At 54.1% G+C, this 16,376-nt stretch overlaps 5 protein-coding genes across 5 annotated transcripts; 2 read left to right on the forward strand and 3 right to left on the reverse strand.

Moving 5' to 3' along the window:
- Positions 1-1,849: 1,849 nt before the first annotated feature.
- Positions 1,850-2,842, reverse strand: N0V96_011286 (uncharacterized protein; the record flags this gene model as incomplete). The annotated part of the gene is made up of 4 exons (XM_053199402.1): positions 1,850-1,917; positions 1,986-2,081; positions 2,158-2,542; positions 2,615-2,842. 4 exons carry the CDS (start codon positions 2,840-2,842, stop codon positions 1,850-1,852), a joined length of 777 nt encoding a protein of 258 aa, XP_053043149.1.
- Positions 2,843-3,876: 1,034 nt separating this feature from the next.
- Positions 3,877-5,570, forward strand: N0V96_011287 (uncharacterized protein; the record flags this gene model as incomplete). Its single annotated transcript, XM_065759226.1, has 4 exons — positions 3,877-3,933; positions 3,991-4,186; positions 4,262-5,247; positions 5,394-5,570. 4 exons carry the CDS (start codon positions 3,877-3,879, stop codon positions 5,568-5,570), a joined length of 1,416 nt encoding a protein of 471 aa, XP_065612123.1.
- A 456-nt stretch (positions 5,571-6,026) lies between these two features.
- Positions 6,027-7,817, reverse strand: N0V96_011288 (uncharacterized protein; the record flags this gene model as incomplete). Its single annotated transcript, XM_053199400.2, has 5 exons — positions 6,027-6,116; positions 6,174-6,280; positions 6,365-6,971; positions 7,041-7,113; positions 7,168-7,817. 5 exons carry the CDS (start codon positions 7,815-7,817, stop codon positions 6,027-6,029), a joined length of 1,527 nt encoding a protein of 508 aa, XP_053043147.1.
- Positions 7,818-11,159: 3,342 nt separating this feature from the next.
- On the reverse strand, positions 11,160-12,639 carry N0V96_011289 (uncharacterized protein; the record flags this gene model as incomplete). Its single annotated transcript, XM_065759227.1, has 2 exons — positions 11,160-12,226; positions 12,351-12,639. 2 exons carry the CDS (start codon positions 12,637-12,639, stop codon positions 11,160-11,162), a joined length of 1,356 nt encoding a protein of 451 aa, XP_065612124.1.
- An 88-nt stretch (positions 12,640-12,727) lies between these two features.
- On the forward strand, positions 12,728-15,292 carry N0V96_011290 (uncharacterized protein; the record flags this gene model as incomplete). The annotated part of the gene is made up of 2 exons (XM_065759228.1): positions 12,728-12,967; positions 13,760-15,292. 2 exons carry the CDS (start codon positions 12,728-12,730, stop codon positions 15,290-15,292), a joined length of 1,773 nt encoding a protein of 590 aa, XP_065612125.1.
- Positions 15,293-16,376: the final 1,084 nt, after the last annotated feature.

The following is a 16,376-nucleotide window of genomic DNA, read 5'->3' on the forward strand; positions in this document are numbered from 1 at the left end:
TTGAACGTCAGGCCAGCAGCCAAAATTTGATGTTAGGGCCAGCAGCTACGCAGTAGACTCGAGACTCCAGGTGTTCAAGGTGTCTGAATCTCGAAAGCTTTCTGCCATCAGCCTCGGCGCCGCGCCATTGATGCTGCTGACAGTGCCAGCCAGCCCAATTCCAGGTCTATTGTCGTCGCACGCACTCGAGCCCGTCCGTCTCCCGCCTGATGCGTGACACTTCAGCCCGTTGGTTGGTTTCCCCCGCAGAGCCCGGCCATTTCGGTGGCGCCCAATAGTCACTGGCCATCGGACAAATCACTTCATATTTTGATCTCAGCTGTCATCCGAGCGCAATAAACGTCCATTGCCCCAATGCATCGAGGGGAGCCTAGAGACTAAATGGTTGCCCTGACGCATGGAGGCCGAATGACGAGACATATGCGCATTGTTCGTCGTGTATTCGTACGGGGTACAGTGTGGTGTTTGCGACATTCGAGATCGACACGAGCACTCACTCAGCAACCAGCGTACGGAGTAGAGCTGCTTGCCGTATTGCCTTGCCAAGCCTCGGGCAGGATAACCAAACGGGCAAGATGGCGCTGCCCGAAGAGGGAGACAAAACGCCCTCCAATCTCAGCCTCGGACGATCTGATTCGATCAGCCCCCAAATCCGACTCTCCTGGCATACCAGAAGGGGCTCTGCGCTTCTTCTAGCCACCTGGAAGCAGAAATACGGCAGACTGAAAACATCGACTGTATCCGCCCATGTTGTTGGTGTTGCAAATATCCAGCAATACCGTGCTTCACTCGGAGTGCGCCTAAAACCTCGTTTGACGTTGACACTTGCGGCCTGCAGCCCCATTTCCTCCTTCTTTTGTTTTTTGCCTTTCTTCATCTCAACCACATTGCGTCTTGATCGGATCGGTGAGCCGCCTTCCACTGTCACACCGTCACGGTCCTCCTTCGAACAAGACTCAAGCCTCAGGGAACAGCGTGACAGCATCATCCTGGAATCTCATCGCCAATCTGAAACGTAAGCGAGCCTTTCATGGGCGAGAGCATTGGAGCAAAATCTTTTTGATGGAGCTTGCTCATATGAGCGGACGATCATGGGGAATTTGATTAATATCTGCAAAGTACGGATACAACAGCACTACGGATATAGCTGCGCACCAGCCGCACCTGCGATTGTAACCCCACAAGAGAATCGGTGAGTATGCATGGGGCTGGTCTGCGTAGCGCGAAAGCTCGATCTTCCAGAGATTGCTCTAGGCCCAGCGGGGGTCAGCGCGATTCTTACTTCTTCTTTCCGTCTGTCTCCATCACGGATGGGCTGTCAGCCTGCCACGAAAGGATCGCGACAGGCAACCCTCATTGGGTCTCCTATTCTTAATTTCTTACAAGTTACAGACTCACAGCTGCGATTCCGCGCCAGATGGCCGGCTCTCTGGGTAAACCTCTCCCGCCACATTGACCTTCGGGATTTGCGGGGATACAATTAAGGCAATCGTTCGTCTCAATTACGGCTTTCTTCATGGTAAACCGCCTCCCGGTCTGGGCCCTTCAACCCACTAATGCCCGCTGAGCCTGAGTCTGAGCCCAAGTTCGTCAGAGAGCACTGGACGGCACTAGAACAGACCTGCTCCTTGCACGAAAATATACTGCATACTATACGAATATGCACGTCACGGTCCATACCACAACCCGGATCCTCTTGCGCTCACTCAACCCGACTCAGCATCCATGAAGCCTGTTCAAATCCTACAGGAATCACCTTGTCTGCACGAGTAGGGACGAAGTCTGGACAACGGGTGTTCCGTGTCCAACGTCTCTTGCGCATTGGTCAAAGAAAATGCATTCCGAGCCATCACCAAGGGAGATGGAGCGGTGTTGAGAGCTCCTTGCCAAGAACCGGTTCAGCCGTACCGATGTCACCTATGAAGGCGTTTGTCAGTCAATAGTGTCTTGTCTGCCAGCAGGTCTCACCTCTCGTCAGTACTTACGCGGACCTCTCGGCGCCCAGTACTCCCCCGTCTTGGAAATGTCGAGTTGTGTTGTCCATTTGATGAGACTCTCGGCGGCTTCGTCGGGTGTGACGGCTACGGTACTCGGACGTTAATGACCCCTATGAAACTCATCGGGCCGCCTGTTTTCTCAAAGATATGAAGTACTTACCGCCGCCATCGTCCCAGTATTTATCAAATCCCACGCCCTTGGTCATTTCAGTACGCATGAAACCGGGGTGCACGATACTGATGATGACGCCCTTGTCCTTCAAATCGAGGCTCAATAGCTTGCCCACCATGTTCAACGCGGCCTTGGACGCGTGGTGGGCATAATTGCCGCCGCCCTCCTTCTCGTGTCGGAGGGTGATGCTCCCGGACTCGGACGAGACGAGCACGACCTTGGAGTCCTTTTGGAGAAGGCCGGCATGCGCGAGCGCGTGAACGATGAAGACAGGGGCGATGGAGCTCGTCGTGTACATGCGTTGCTCTTCGGCCCAGTTTGGACCCTTTTCGGCGCTGAAGTCCTCCGTCGCGAAGTAGCCCGCCGTGATGATCTACCTCCCCGCCAGTTACTCAACACGCTCTCCGGCGGTAGCGGGACGGGTGCATAAGAGGGAGCCACATACCACCGTCGACAGCGGCTTCGAACCACCGAGCACACTGACTAGGGTCTTGCCGACATTCTCATCCATCAAGTCGATACCTGGGAGCCACTTTACGGCATTCGGGAAGCCTTCGGGGCCTTCTTCGGAACGCGTGGTGCCGTAGACGGTGTTGCCCGCGTCCGCGGCGTACTGTTTGACGATAGACGCCCCGAGGCCCCGCGTGCCGCCAATAACTAACACAGGAGACATGATATCGTAATCTGGTAAACCGGGTATGTTTGTAATTCGTATCTGCCGGTATTTGTGTTCTATTTTCGTTTTATTCTGGCTCACTCTCAAACACTGCTGGAATGCGGCACCCGTTGGGGGGAACTAGATTGGAGGGGCTTCGAGGGAGATGGTTGAGGAATGTAAGTGAACGGTTGAAGTGGTGAGAAACCCAAGCTACCTAAGCTACCTAAGCTACCTGAGCTACCTGAGCTACATTATCGTGACGTAGGTGTCGCAGTGTGACGGCGTCTGGCCCAATGATGCATGGCGAGTCGCATCACTGTGGTATGGCGGGGGAGGGGCCTGGAATTACGTCTTATCGATAAAGTTGATGTGACGGGGGGTTGCTGACTGATCCACAGCATCGATTCGGAACCTCGAACCTTGAACTTTTCTACCTTATCATCAGTTGCTCTCAGGTAGGCATTCAGCAGCAAGAAAGCTCCTGCTTCTCAATCGCTCTCATGAAGAGGAGAGTTGGATTAGTACAGAAACTCAAGCCAATTAGAATCTAGCCAGTACTTCCAATGGCGGCAAGGCTGTGGCGCTCATGAGTATATATATCCTGACCGGTCGTTGGCAACGCACGTAGAGGGGATTGAGTCAACCAGAACACGTGTGAAGGCACTGCCTGCCTCCATTTAAATGTATCTAGCTAGACCTCCTCTAATTCACAATCTCAATCGGTGCGGCAACCGATTGAAAGGATGACGAGCTGTCAACAAACTGCCGGCAAACGGGTTCATGAAACCAACCGTTGCTGCTTAAGTTTCGAGTGAGATGCTACTACATACATGGTAGCTGTCAGCAGCATCCCGGCGCAATGACGTTTGAGTTCACCTAATGAGGCAAACGGGTGGTGTTCACCGCTTTGAACCATCGCATCGAATTCGTATTCGTTCCGATGAGCGTCTAGATAATAACACCTGTGAAGCTGCTCCAAAGCTCGATACCTTCGTGGACTCCAATTCACTGACCGCAAGTCGACTGAGCAAAAGAATATCCAGAAAAATATGGCCCTGGATTACGGGTCCATTGCCTTGTATACTATTGAGATCACGATCACATACGTATGTCTTTTGACTGCCCGCGTTAGAGATAGTTCTCACACTAATGGGGTATCATAGTACTTTTTACTCGGCATCTACAATGTCTACTTCCACCCGCTCCGCCATTACCCAGGACCATTCCTATGGCGATCTAGCCCGGTGCCGAAGAATATTTACCTCTTGACGGGCAGATACGCCGCCAAAGCCCGTGAAATCCATGAGACCTACTCCGGCGCCGTTCGCGTAGCTCCCAACGAGCTATCTTATATTCAACGTACATTCACCCCCCTCGTCTTGTTTCTCCTTTGATTATGTGCTCCGAATCAAAACCTTCAATGTTGATACACAGAAACAGCACAAGCGTGGAAAGACATCCTAGGCCGCCCCCTCAAATCCGAAATGGCCAAAGACATCCGCTTCTTCGGCGGCGAGAACTTTGGCCGCGACAGCCTCGTCACGACCAGGCCGGAAGACCACACCCGCCAGCGCCGCATCTTCACACACGCCTTCTCCAACACGGCGCTCAAGGCGCAGGAGTCCCTGCTGGTGGACTACACCGATCAAATGGTCGAGACGATGGGATCGCTTGCCGAGCGTGAGCGCCAGCGTCAGCGAGCGCACGATAGTGAGGGTGAGTGTGATGAGTTAGGGTCCGTCAACATTGTAGACCTGTACAACTTTGCCACCTTCGACATCATGGCGGACTTAACGTTTGGGGAACCGCTTCTGCTGCTTCAGAGGGGCGATTACACGCCCTGGGTGCGCAACGTCTTTGCCGGGCTCAAGTTTGTCATCTACGGGCTCGTGTTTCTCGAGATTCCCGTGCTGGGACCGCTCGTGCAGGCGGTAACGTCCGCGCCGCTGAAGAAGAAGGCGCAGGAGCATACTAATTTCGCGGGCCAGCTCGTCGATCGGCGGCTGAGAGAGAGGCAGAAACATCCGAAGCCTGATATTTGGAGTTTTGTACTCAAGCACAATGACGGCGGCAGCAGCAGCAGCAGCAGCAGCAGCGGTGACGACGGAGCCGGGGCCAAGGGTAAAGAAAAAGGTCTGTCGAACAGGGAGATGCACGCCAACGCGGCCATGTTCATGGTCGCCGGGACGGAGACGTCGGGGACGGTGTTGTCCGGCACGACGTACTACCTGCTGCGGAACCCGCGGGTGTACGACATTTTGACGAGGGAGATTCGGACTGCGTTTGCGAGGACGGAGGATATTTGCGTCGACGGGCTTGTGCGGTTGAAGTATTTGACCGCGGTGCTGATGGAAGGGTTAAGGTTGTATAACCCCGGCGGCGCGGGGATGCCGAGGATCGTGCCGCGGGGCGGGGCGGAGGTTTGTGGGGAGTATATCCCGGAGGGCGTACGTTATGAACCCTTGTTTCTTCCTTCATATCTTCCCCTGTTGCATAGTTACGTGATGAAGATGACGCTGGTTGGTGAGCTGGGAATTTTAAGTGGAAGCTTACAGTGAGATGACAGACCCTGGTATCCGTCAACCCCTACTCGGCCTTCACGAACCCGGAGAACTGGGCCCGGCCGAACGAGTTCGTCCCGGAGCGGTGGATCCATACGGATGCGCCCGAGTGGAAGGATGATAAGAGGGACGTCCACGAGCCGTTTTCGTATGGGCCGAGGAACTGCCTGGGCAAGAAGTGAGTTACCACCGAATACTAGCACCCTACATTTGCCACTTGTGCAAATTTTCCTTCCGTTTGCTGACGAAAAACCTTGTGTGTGCTTTGGTCTAGTCTTGCGTGGTTGGAGCTTCGTCTGCTGCTGGCCAAGACGCTGTGGCACTATGATTTGGCGCTCTGCCCCGGTATGGAGTCGTGGATTGTGCAGAGGAATTATATTACGTGGGAGAAGGGGCCGTTGATGGTTAAGTTAAGGCCTGTTCAGAGGGGTGGATGAAGGAATTGCTATTTTCGTCTTTTTGAGGGTATAGTTGGATTACTAGGCTTATGAAATTAGGTTGGCTTGTAGCAGAAGCTTGAAGACAAGACACATCGTATAACCATGTTTTATTTTGCTTGGCGTATATATTGCTTGTCATCGAACTATATACAAGGAAAATTAAACCCAACAGTTTCCTCATTACAAACTTCCCGAGACTTAGTAGACCCCAATGGCCTCACCGACAACGCTCTTGAAGACGCCATTCGGGTCGAACTGCTCCCTGACAGCCTTGAAGCGGGCAATGTGCTACATTTCCTTGTCAGCAACCAGCGCTTCTAACATCAACGACATGACCAAACTTACATCGGGATCAATGTTCTTCGCGGCCTGGGCAAAGACCTCGCGGGTATTCTTGGTCCAGTGAGGGCGACAGGGGAACTCATCAATGAGGACCTTGGCAAGGTTGTGATCTGATCCAGAGCAAGTCAGTTCATCGTTTCTCCTTCACCGAGAAGCTGTGACAAGTAGAGCGTCTCGCCGGGAAATCCACTTACAGAACGGCTCGTTGAACCTGCTGTGATCGCCAACAGTCGGTCTAAACGTCGGGAAATCAAGCATAATCACCCCCTTACTCCAATCCGCCCCATCAGCAGTCCCATACGTGACCTGCCCCAGCAGATCAAAATACGGCCTCCCAAACTTGATGTTAATCCCGCTCCGATACGTCGACGTCATGACAATCAACTTCTTGGCCTCGTCGTCAAACAACGCCCTCACGCGCTTTAGCATGGCATTCGCCTGCGTGATCGGGAACGCCAGCTCGAGCGTGTACCCCTGGACGCCGACCTCCCACAGCGGCCTCTGGTCGGGGTACAGCCCGCCGATGAGCACGTCGTAGTTCCAGCCGTAAACGGGCCACTCTTCGATGGGCTGGTTCGTCGTCTTTTCGCGGAAGTTGGGTTTTGACCAGAGGCCAAAGAAGATTTCTTCGGCGAGCATGTTGGAGGTCGGCAGGTAGCGGCCGCTGTCGAGGAGGGTGCGGGCTGTGGTGCCCTCGAGATCGGTGACGGAGAAGGTGTTTTGGAAACCTTGCTGGTCTGAGGTGTTTGTTGGGACGACGTCGTAGTAGCGGTGGTGGAATTTGCGCTTGTATGGCCACCACTGCGTGGGAATGTTAGTTCAGTGGGAGATTCCAAAGTGAAATGGATTGTGAGAGTGAAGTAGACGTACCCAGAAGTTGGCTGTTGCATAAGGCGCAATCATGCCGTAGATGTCGCCGTCGAGAACCTCGCTTTCTTCGAGCCTTTTTCCTCATTGTCAGCTTAGTCAAGGCATATGAGGTTCTAGGGTCACACACGTCTTCTGCTGAGCATAGACCTTGAAGTCGGGATAAATCTTAAACTTCATCCGCACAATGACACCCAACAACCCAAGAGAAGTCGACGCAGCAAGCCACGTATCGTCATCATTGTCCCTTACAAGGTGCTTCAGCTCCCCATTCCCATCAACGATATCCAACTCGAGCACGCCCGCAGCAACCATTGAATCCTCACGAATCGAAGACCGATGCGCCCCCATGGCAACACACCCAGCCAGCGTGATATTCCAATTCACGAGCGTGTACCCCGCCGACGCGCCCCTGGCGTGCAGATACTCAGCCAACTGCAAGAACGTCACGCCGGCCTCGATGACCACACTCCCGCCCTCGAGATCAAACTCGGAGATACCATTGACGTCCTCGGTGCGGATGATGACCGTGTTGGCGTCGTCGGAGCACATTGTGTCGTACCACATGTGGCCTTTCCCCGATGCGCGGACTTTTTGGCCCGAGGCGATGGCGTCCTTGACGAGGGACTGGATGTCGGAGACGCTGGTTGCGTTGTGGACTGCAGCGACGTCGTTGCAGGCGGGGAAGCCTGGGCCGTCAAAGGTGTTGTAGGGAGCTGCGGTGACGGCGGTCGATGCAAGCAGCATCGCCAGGAGGGGGAGGGGGCGTAGAGACGGCATTGTCGTCAGGGAGGGCTTGTTCAGCCCGTGTGTGAGGCAAGGAGCAGGTGGATACAAGCTTCGAGTCACTTGCGAGGAGTGTAAAAGCTTAGGAACCTGCTTGGGAGATGGGATGAACCTGTCGTTCACTTATAACCACAGACTTTTTATCACTATCTACATTGTTACATCTACGTAAGGAATGGTAGACTGCACACCCAAACTCTCCATCAAGACAAATGCCGCGGACATCGAATAAGCTTTCATGTGATGCCGGGAAAGAGTCACTTCTCTCAAAGAAAAGCTTGGTTCAATGGCAGGTCCAACGTCACCTAGGTCACCCAGATCACCAGGCCAGGAACATAGAGTTGTATCGCAGTTACACCACATCGATGGGAAAGCTTCTCGCGTACCATATCAGGAAGTAAGAAGATTGAAAGAAGGGAAGCCAAGACGGTGACAGATCCCGATCAGATACATGGTCCGATATGTAATGTAACCCAATGGGCCGGTTGGGGTACCGGGAAGGTGACAGCAGAGAACGCGGGGAAGGCTCGGAATAGCGACGGTAGAGACGGAGATCTTCATTTCTCCTCTTCCTCGCATGTCCGTGTGATGCGCAAGGAAGAGAGTGTGCGGGGTGACAGCGGCACAGCGGATGCGACGCCGCAAATGGGGGGAACTGCTAAGGGGAAGTGGAAGAGGAGGAGTCGACGTTAGGCAAAGCCAGCCATCAAGTATTCTAATATCATCGTCTGATGAACTAGTAGATCTGGAGTCCGCTTTGGTTTCTTATGCATATACTCTGGCATCTGACGGCTAGTAGCAGTTGAGTAGTGATGTGCAAGGGGTCGGGTGAAGGGTGTGGTTGGTGATTGGTGGGCTGGCCGTCTAGTCCGGACGGACTGACCTGCTCGGAGCGGGGAAGTCGGATCGGAGAAGCGGGGCAGTCAACGGCCGAGTCACTCCCGTGAGGCAGAATGAATTGGGCACCAAATGTAACACAGAGGCAGCTGCTATACCTGGGGGTGTATTTTGACACCGACTGAACGGCTTGACTACAGTATCCAAATGAGCGACTCAGCAAAAGCCATACAACTCTTTCTAGACAAGGGTGGGGTAGGCAGAATGGTGACACTACTTTCTTTTATACAGCTAGCAGATGCTCGTGTTAGCTTCATGAGGCTCAAGAGAATATAAATGGTGTGGCAAAGGCCCCAGGACAGAACAGCCAAGCAACGGCTTAGATGCAACGATCTTGCGCATTGTGTGCCTATCTTGGCGGACAAATCCCAGTCCTATTTCATCTCTTTACTCTGCTTTAACTCGAGGTCACTATGGAGATGTATATCATTACCTCAATCTATTCCATATTAAAAACCTCATCATCTTTCTATACTCTTCTATAATCTCAGTATATTACAGAGAGAATACACAAGCACTAGCGAAGAATACTAAAATTTTCTTTAAATATCGTAAGAACCTTAACTTATGAGCGAGATTAAGGATTATTAATTTAGTAACTAAGAAGCATAGCCTAAACGCGCTTGCATTTTTCTTGAATTAATATGAGTTAACAAGAGAAATTCTTTGAACACAATTGACCTTGGTTGTCAAGGGGCGTCCACAGTTCCGTCTATGGCCGTCACTTATATAGTAAGAATACCAAGTCCTAGAGCCGAGACCCGCTTCTGATAGATGCGCATACACTCCCCCATCTAGTTGTGAAAGCACCCCAGTAGACAGCTCCGTACTCACTATCTCGACATGTATAAAAACCTGGAAAATACCTCAATCCAAGATGAAGACCTATGTGAACGCGTCTCGATCGTGCGCCCGACAACGTGCACCATGCCCCGCCAGATTATCCCTGCCCATGCTTTGTGTTAAGGCCGCGTCGTTCAGGACTTGTCCCCTACTCACTTACCCACCTCACAATAGAGTGTCAAAGTACGACTATACGCGTATCTTCTGTCCTCAGAACCTCCCAGAAGTAAAAGTTTCGTAGAAATCAGGAGTTCTCAGGGGAAGCGGGAACACCCTATAACCAGATGAGTAACCCCGCCACAGAAAGATCCCAAAATCGTCTATCATATTCTCTACTGGAGCGGTTGTATGGTTGAACTATACTTTGAGTCTACAAAGCCGATCACCTGTTATACTTCCGCACTCCATTACTGGCCTCTGTGTAGTTGTCTTAGGAGCATGCATATTCTGTCTGGCCAGAACAAAAGTCTCTTGGGGATCCACCCGCTCGCCGGACACAAGTGCGAGAGAACACTGTTCATTTACATCAGAGCCTGAACAGATCCGAGGACTTCTAGGTTGAGCCTAAAAAAACAGCTCTTTCTCATTTATTGCCGCGAAACGCATAGTAGGTATTCTGAATGGAACCCTCTAAAACCAGCAAAGTGCACTCTTGTGTAGAGAATAGAATAGTAAGGTTCTCTCTTCTAAAACCCCTTCTCTAATATTATTCTCTAAGTGACCTTTCGCCCCCTCTATGATAACGAATCAGGACATTTTCAGTCCCGATGGCAAAGGGAAGGATCATTGCTGCTGTTCCAAATCAGAAACCCTCGTGATCCAAAAATGCTTGTATACCTTCTCGAACCCAGCCAACCCCAAGAACCTGGGTCCAGGGCCAAGAGACGACTAAACTCAACAACAGCCGCGCCGATCTGCTCGCAACGCTACTTTTTCTTTAATAACAAGGCATAACGTCTTGTATGCCTGACCGTCAAAAACTCCTCAATGAAGTGCAGCCATCAGAAATATCGATTCCCATAAGCAACAAACCACGCAAGATCACATGCCGCACCGCTCTAGTAAGTGATGTGCACGAGGACGACAAAAATGACGTGGCATTCCCTCATCTCTTTTACGGCCGAACCATGCGTAACCCTGATGACCAAGACATGAGGGAAACGATTGCCTTGAAATGCTTTAGTCGAGACGTTCTCATTCTCGGCAGGTTGAAAGTACCACAAGTCTCACAAAGAGGTAGTTGAGCACAGCGAGCAGCCTTGGAGGAGAGGAAAACCAGAGATAACTCAATGCCTTATGCGTGGCAGTTGCACAAATTGGAAGCGGACAACGGCATGATCAAATATTTGGCTCCTAAATCATCTATTCTCCTAAACCAAGTCCGACAAAAGAAGACAAAATAAACTACAAAACATCTCCTACATTAGCCAGTGATACAGTTCGTACAAGTCGTAACTGTTCTCTTCCCCCATGCTAGTTAGAAACAAATTTCACACAAATCCCATAAGCCGCGGGAAATAACTCCCCAGTCTATATGTGAACCGTACATGTATCTTATGCCAATGACTTCGTGATTTGATGCTGGAAAAGTCACGCTCAGACGGTAGCAGTGGGCAAGGCAGGGAGCAGCGACGTCTGTCCGATGAACCAGGATCGGGTGACGACGTAGCAAACCTCGCCACCAGGCAGAGGAGCGCCAGCCGTGTACAGACCGGGAGGCAGAGTGAGAGTTCCTGCAATGTTGGGGCCAGTGCTGGTGGGAACCGGCGCACCAGTGATGGTGGTGCCAGGCTCGGTGATGGTGTTGACGACGGTGACAGAGGCGGTGGTACCGGCGCCAGTGCTGACGCTGATGCTGGTGACGGTGGAGACAACCGGCGGGGACACATCGAGACGGACGTAGACGGTAAGACGGACATCAGTCGGGATCTGGCGACGGGCCAGACGGACTGAAGAGGCGCGACCACCGCAGCGCTGGGCAGGATTACCAGGGCAGACAGTGTTGCACTGGGCCTCGGGAACAAGAATGGTGAGAGTGTTGTCGATGATGTCACCACAGTAGCAGTCGGTACCAAACAAGCCAGCAAGTCTGGAGCTGGCAGGGCAGGCAGCGGTACACTTCTCCAGGGTCAACAACGGGTCAGACAAGGCCAGAACAAACGAGGGGAAGTTGCTGGACGACGCGAAGCATCCCAAGAGAGAGAAGCCGTCAACAGCGACAGGGTTGGGAGCAATGCTGGAGGTGGCTGCAGCAGCGGTGCTGTCGGTTGCCGAGCCGCCGGCAGGACCAGTGGTAGGGCTGACGATGGTAGATCCACCAGTGACAACGGTAGAACCTCCGGTAACGAAGGTAGAGCCGCCGGAAACGAAGGTAGAGCTGCCCGAGACAATGGTAGAGCCACCAGAGACGACAGTGGAACCGCCGGTGACAAAGGTCGAGCCACCGCTGACAAAGGTAGAGCCACCGGTAGGGGCGGTGGTGGAACCAACGGGGGTAGTCGTGCCACTTCCAGAACGGGTGGTGGTAAGGCTGGAGGAAGCGGTCGATCCAGGGTTGGCGGTAGAAGTGGTCGAAACAGCGCCGGGAGTGGTGGTGGCAGAGTTGGTAGCGGCGGTGGAAGCAGGGAGGCTGGTAGTGCTGCCGCTGGCCGTGCAGGAAGAACCTAGAAGGGAGTGTTAAAAGCGAGGTTGTTAGACATTTGCGGCTTGACTTACGAGGAGTGGCGCTCAGGGTGACCGGAGTACAGTTAGGAGGGGTGGTGGTTCCGAAGGTAGCGTAAACTTGACCGCTGTTGTCCTGGCAGAAACCGGCCTGTCCCCCAGAGAAGGCTGCGTTGGACCATGCGAAAACACCGTTGTTGTTGGTGAAGGTCGCGGTGATGGATCCGGTGCTGCCGGAGCGCAGAGCAATGTAAGGAACATTGGGGTTGACACCGAGGGCAACGCCATCAACAGTGATGGTGCCAGAAGCGCCAATTCTGAATACAGCAGCCTGGTTGCAGTTGGTAGGGTTGGTCTGTCCAGTGGTACCGACGTAGGTGGTTGCGCCGCTCTGGCGGTTCATAAGGTGCGCCATGATAGGGCCACGCTTCCTCATGGTAAGGGAAGCGGTGGAGTTGGAGAACGGGGCGGTAGTAGAGCTGCTGGTGGAAGCAGAGCTAGTGATGGACAAGCTGGTAGAAGTATCCGTAGTGCTAGCAGAGGTGGTCGATCCAGAAGAGCTGGAGCTGGAGCCAGAAGAGGTAGTTCCAGAAGAGGTGCTACCCGAGGAAGAGCTGCCAGAAGAGCTGCTGCTGGAAGAAGTACCAGAGGAGCTTGAGCCAGTGGAGCTGCTGCTGCTGCGAGTAGAAGAGCTTGAGGACGACGTGGCGGTGCTGGAAGAGCTTGAGGAGCTGCTAGAGCTGGTAGGTGCTCTTCCGCCGACGATGGCGAGGATGAAATCAGTCGCAGAAGCCGCGGCGGCGCTGGTGACAGAGCTGGAGCCAGAGTTGGAGACTGAGTTGGACGCAGAGTTGGAGGCAGAGACTGTTCCAGAGGTCGATCCAGAGGTCGTACCGGAGACAGTACCAGTGGAAGTTCCGGAAGAGGCGGTGGAGCTCGCACTTGCGACGGAAGTTCCAGTGTTGGTAGGGACGAACTGAATGTTCGTGTCAGTGTTGACCACGGCGGACGGGACGCTGGATGAGCTCAAAGTCGTCGAGGCGGCAGCAAGGGCAACCTGGTTGGCAGGAGTGACACTGAGAATCGTGGCGGGGTCAACAGTACCACTCTGGCGTCTGAGGAAGCTGCGACGACGGCTGCTCGCAGCGGCGGCGCATTGATCAGCAGGGATGAGGGGCAGAGTCCTGAGAACAGAACCGCAGAAGCATTGGCCTCTAATGACGGTAGTCAAGGGCAATGACTGGGAAGCGCAAGCAACCGCGCAGGCAGGGGCGGTAGAAGCATCGGGAGGGTTGACAGTGTTCTCGAAGGGCGACTCTCCAGCGGGAACACCTCTGCATCCCTGTGACTGAACAACGAACTTCTCCTGGCTACCACTGGTGTTAGGAATCTCGACGACAACAGCTTCACCGGGCTGGATCTCAAGGGCCTTCGAGAAAGGCACCGGATCAGGGCTGAGGACAGCGATAGAAGACTGGCCAGGTTGAGCCGCAGTGGTGGTTTGGGCAGATGATGAAGCAGGAGCATCCGACGAGGAAGGAGCAGCAGTCGAGGACGGAGCAGCTGCCGAAGAACTGGAAGGCGCAGCGGAAGAGCTAGCAGCGGCAGCAGAAGAGGAGCTGGCAGCGGCAGCAGATGAAGAACTAGCTGGGGCAGCAGACGAGCTGGCGGCAGGGGCCGACGAGGAGCTTGCGGCAGCGGCAGATGAAGAGCTGGCGGCGGCAGCAGACGAAGAGCTAGCAGGGGCAGCAGAAGAGCTGGCGGCAGGGGCCGACGAAGAGCTGGCAGCAGCGGCAGAAGAGGAGCTAGCAGCAGCAGATGAAGAGCTAGCAGCGGCAGCGGAGGACGACGAGCTGGCGGCGGCGACGGAGGAAGACGAGCTGGAGGCAGCATGGGAAGACGAAGAGCTGGAGGCGGCAACGGAAGACGACGAACTGGCAGCAGCAACTGAAGACGAAGAGCTAGCGACAGAGGCAACCGAGGAGGATGAGCTGGCAGCTGCAACAGAAGACGAGGAGCTGGAGGCAGCGACGGATGACGAAGAGCTGGAGGCAGCAGTGGTCGATGTGCTAGAACCAGCAGCAGTGGTAGAAGCGGAGCTCGAGGTGCCGGTAGCAGAGGTCGACAAAGACGACGTCAAGCTGCTGGAAGAGCTGCTGGTGCTTAGCGTACTAGAAGCGGAGCTGGATCCAGTCGAGGAGGAAGTTCCGGCAGTGGTGCTTGAGCTGGTCGAGTTTGAAGAGGCAGTTGAGCCAGTGGAGGTGGTGCTTCCGCTGCTCGTGGGCGAGGTAGTCGTAGTCGACAAACTGCTGGAGCTGCTGGAGCTGCCAGAGGATGAAGACGACGACGTCGGGCTAGTAGTGGCCGTGCTGCTTGTGGTGGTCGAGTGGCTCGAGGTGTCAGTGCTGGAACTGCCGGTGCTGCTAGAACTACTAGAGGACGAAGAGGAAGTCGACGTCGGGCTAGTAGTGGTCCCGGTGCTGCTGGAGCTGCTTGACGACGTGGTCGTGGTCGTACCACTGCTAGGAGAAGACGTCGAAGTCGTGGAGGTCGACGTGGGGCTAGTAGTAGTGGTAGTCGTCGTCGAGTGGCTCGAGGTGTCCGTCGAAGACGAAGACGACGATGAAGACGACGATGAAGACGACGATGAAGACGAGGACGAAGAAGACGAGGAGGAAGAGGAGGAGGAGGAGGAGGAGGAGGAAGACGAAGTGGTGGTAGTGGTAGTGGTGGTCAGGCTGGTAGAAGAGGAAGAAGAGCTCGAAGACGAAGAAGTGGTTGAGGTGGTAGTGGTGGTTGTGGTACCGGCGCTGAGCATGAAGATGATTTGGTTTCTAGTAGTCGTAGTACCACCACAGTTCTCCGTGGCAGCACCGCCACAAGCCGTGGCGCAAAGGCTGTCGGAGACTGCAGCGTTGCCGATGGTGGTACCGCAGCGACAAGTAGTACCACCGAAGAGTGCAAATTTCGTGGCACCCGAGACGGCCTTACAATGGCTATCACAGAGCTCCTGCGTCATGGACGCATCAACAAGTTCGTTGGTGTTGGCGAATGTATCCGCAGGATAACAGTTGGCATTGGCAGAAGCAACCTGCCCCTGAGCGACTGCCGCGAAGGCCACAGTGGCCAAAACGGCCGCCTGCTTCATCCAACTCATCTTGTTGGTAATCTTCGAAGAACGACTGACGAACTACAGCGAGCCAAAAGGCAAAAGTCGAGACTGGAGAGGGGGAGGGGGAGTATTAAGACGAAAGGGATGTCAATCTCCCTAAAGAGTGACAAGGCGCAAGCAAGAACCAAGCAACAAGAACGAATGACTGCCCAACTTGCCCCCGGAAGGAAAAACCAGGTTGAGACGGACGAAAAGGAGAAGCGAGTGTGAGTCGAAGCGCGGTGGAGAGAAGAAGGGAAACCGAGGTTCTGGGAGGAGAATCTTGGCCGTATTTGAAAGCTTCTCGTCGCGAGGACCAAGAATGCTGTCCCTATCGCCTCTTGCCCACTACCATCGACATGGGCGGCATTAGATGTCCCACCTCCCTTCCCACCTTAGGGCTGCCGGGGGAGAGAAAGAGAGAGAGAGAGAGAGAGCATGGGCTCGTTCTCAGGAACCAGGAATGTTTGAAATGACGATTCTCAGGTCCAGCCGTATGCGATGCTTTTCCCCTGAACGCCAGTCATTCCTCTCCTGCAATACGGGTCGACGTATGTGGGTGTCTGGCCCTGGCTTGCCTCTTGGACGGCCGCCCCTCTCACTCCTGAGTCGAAACGGAGGAGAGAGGCGAAAGAACGAAGAGGCGTTGGCGAGCAATGGGGCCCTGGAGCCAGGAAACCGGATGGTCTGGCGATGTCTCGCAAGAGCCGTGGCCACTTTACACATTTCCATTCATCATTCTTCCCTCATGGCTGTAGCGGGGATTTTCTCCTGCGGCTGAATTCAGACAATTTAACGGGGGTCGCTTATTGCAATGTAGCGAAGCACGTTTTCGAGAACGACGATGGCCTCTTGGTGTAGCCTCTTGCCCCCGTCCTGCTAGCAGAAATCGTCGTTGGTGTGGGGGCTAGGATGTGTGGATCGACTCAGAGAATGCCGGCCGACCGCCATACTTTCCTCTACGTTCTTGTGCAACGGCGGAAAGAAACACTGGAGCGCGA

This window comes from Colletotrichum fioriniae (genome assembly GCF_027942845.1).
Source record: "Colletotrichum fioriniae strain IMI 355084 chromosome Unknown scaffold_17, whole genome shotgun sequence".
Taxonomy (NCBI): domain Eukaryota; kingdom Fungi; phylum Ascomycota; class Sordariomycetes; order Glomerellales; family Glomerellaceae; genus Colletotrichum; species Colletotrichum fioriniae.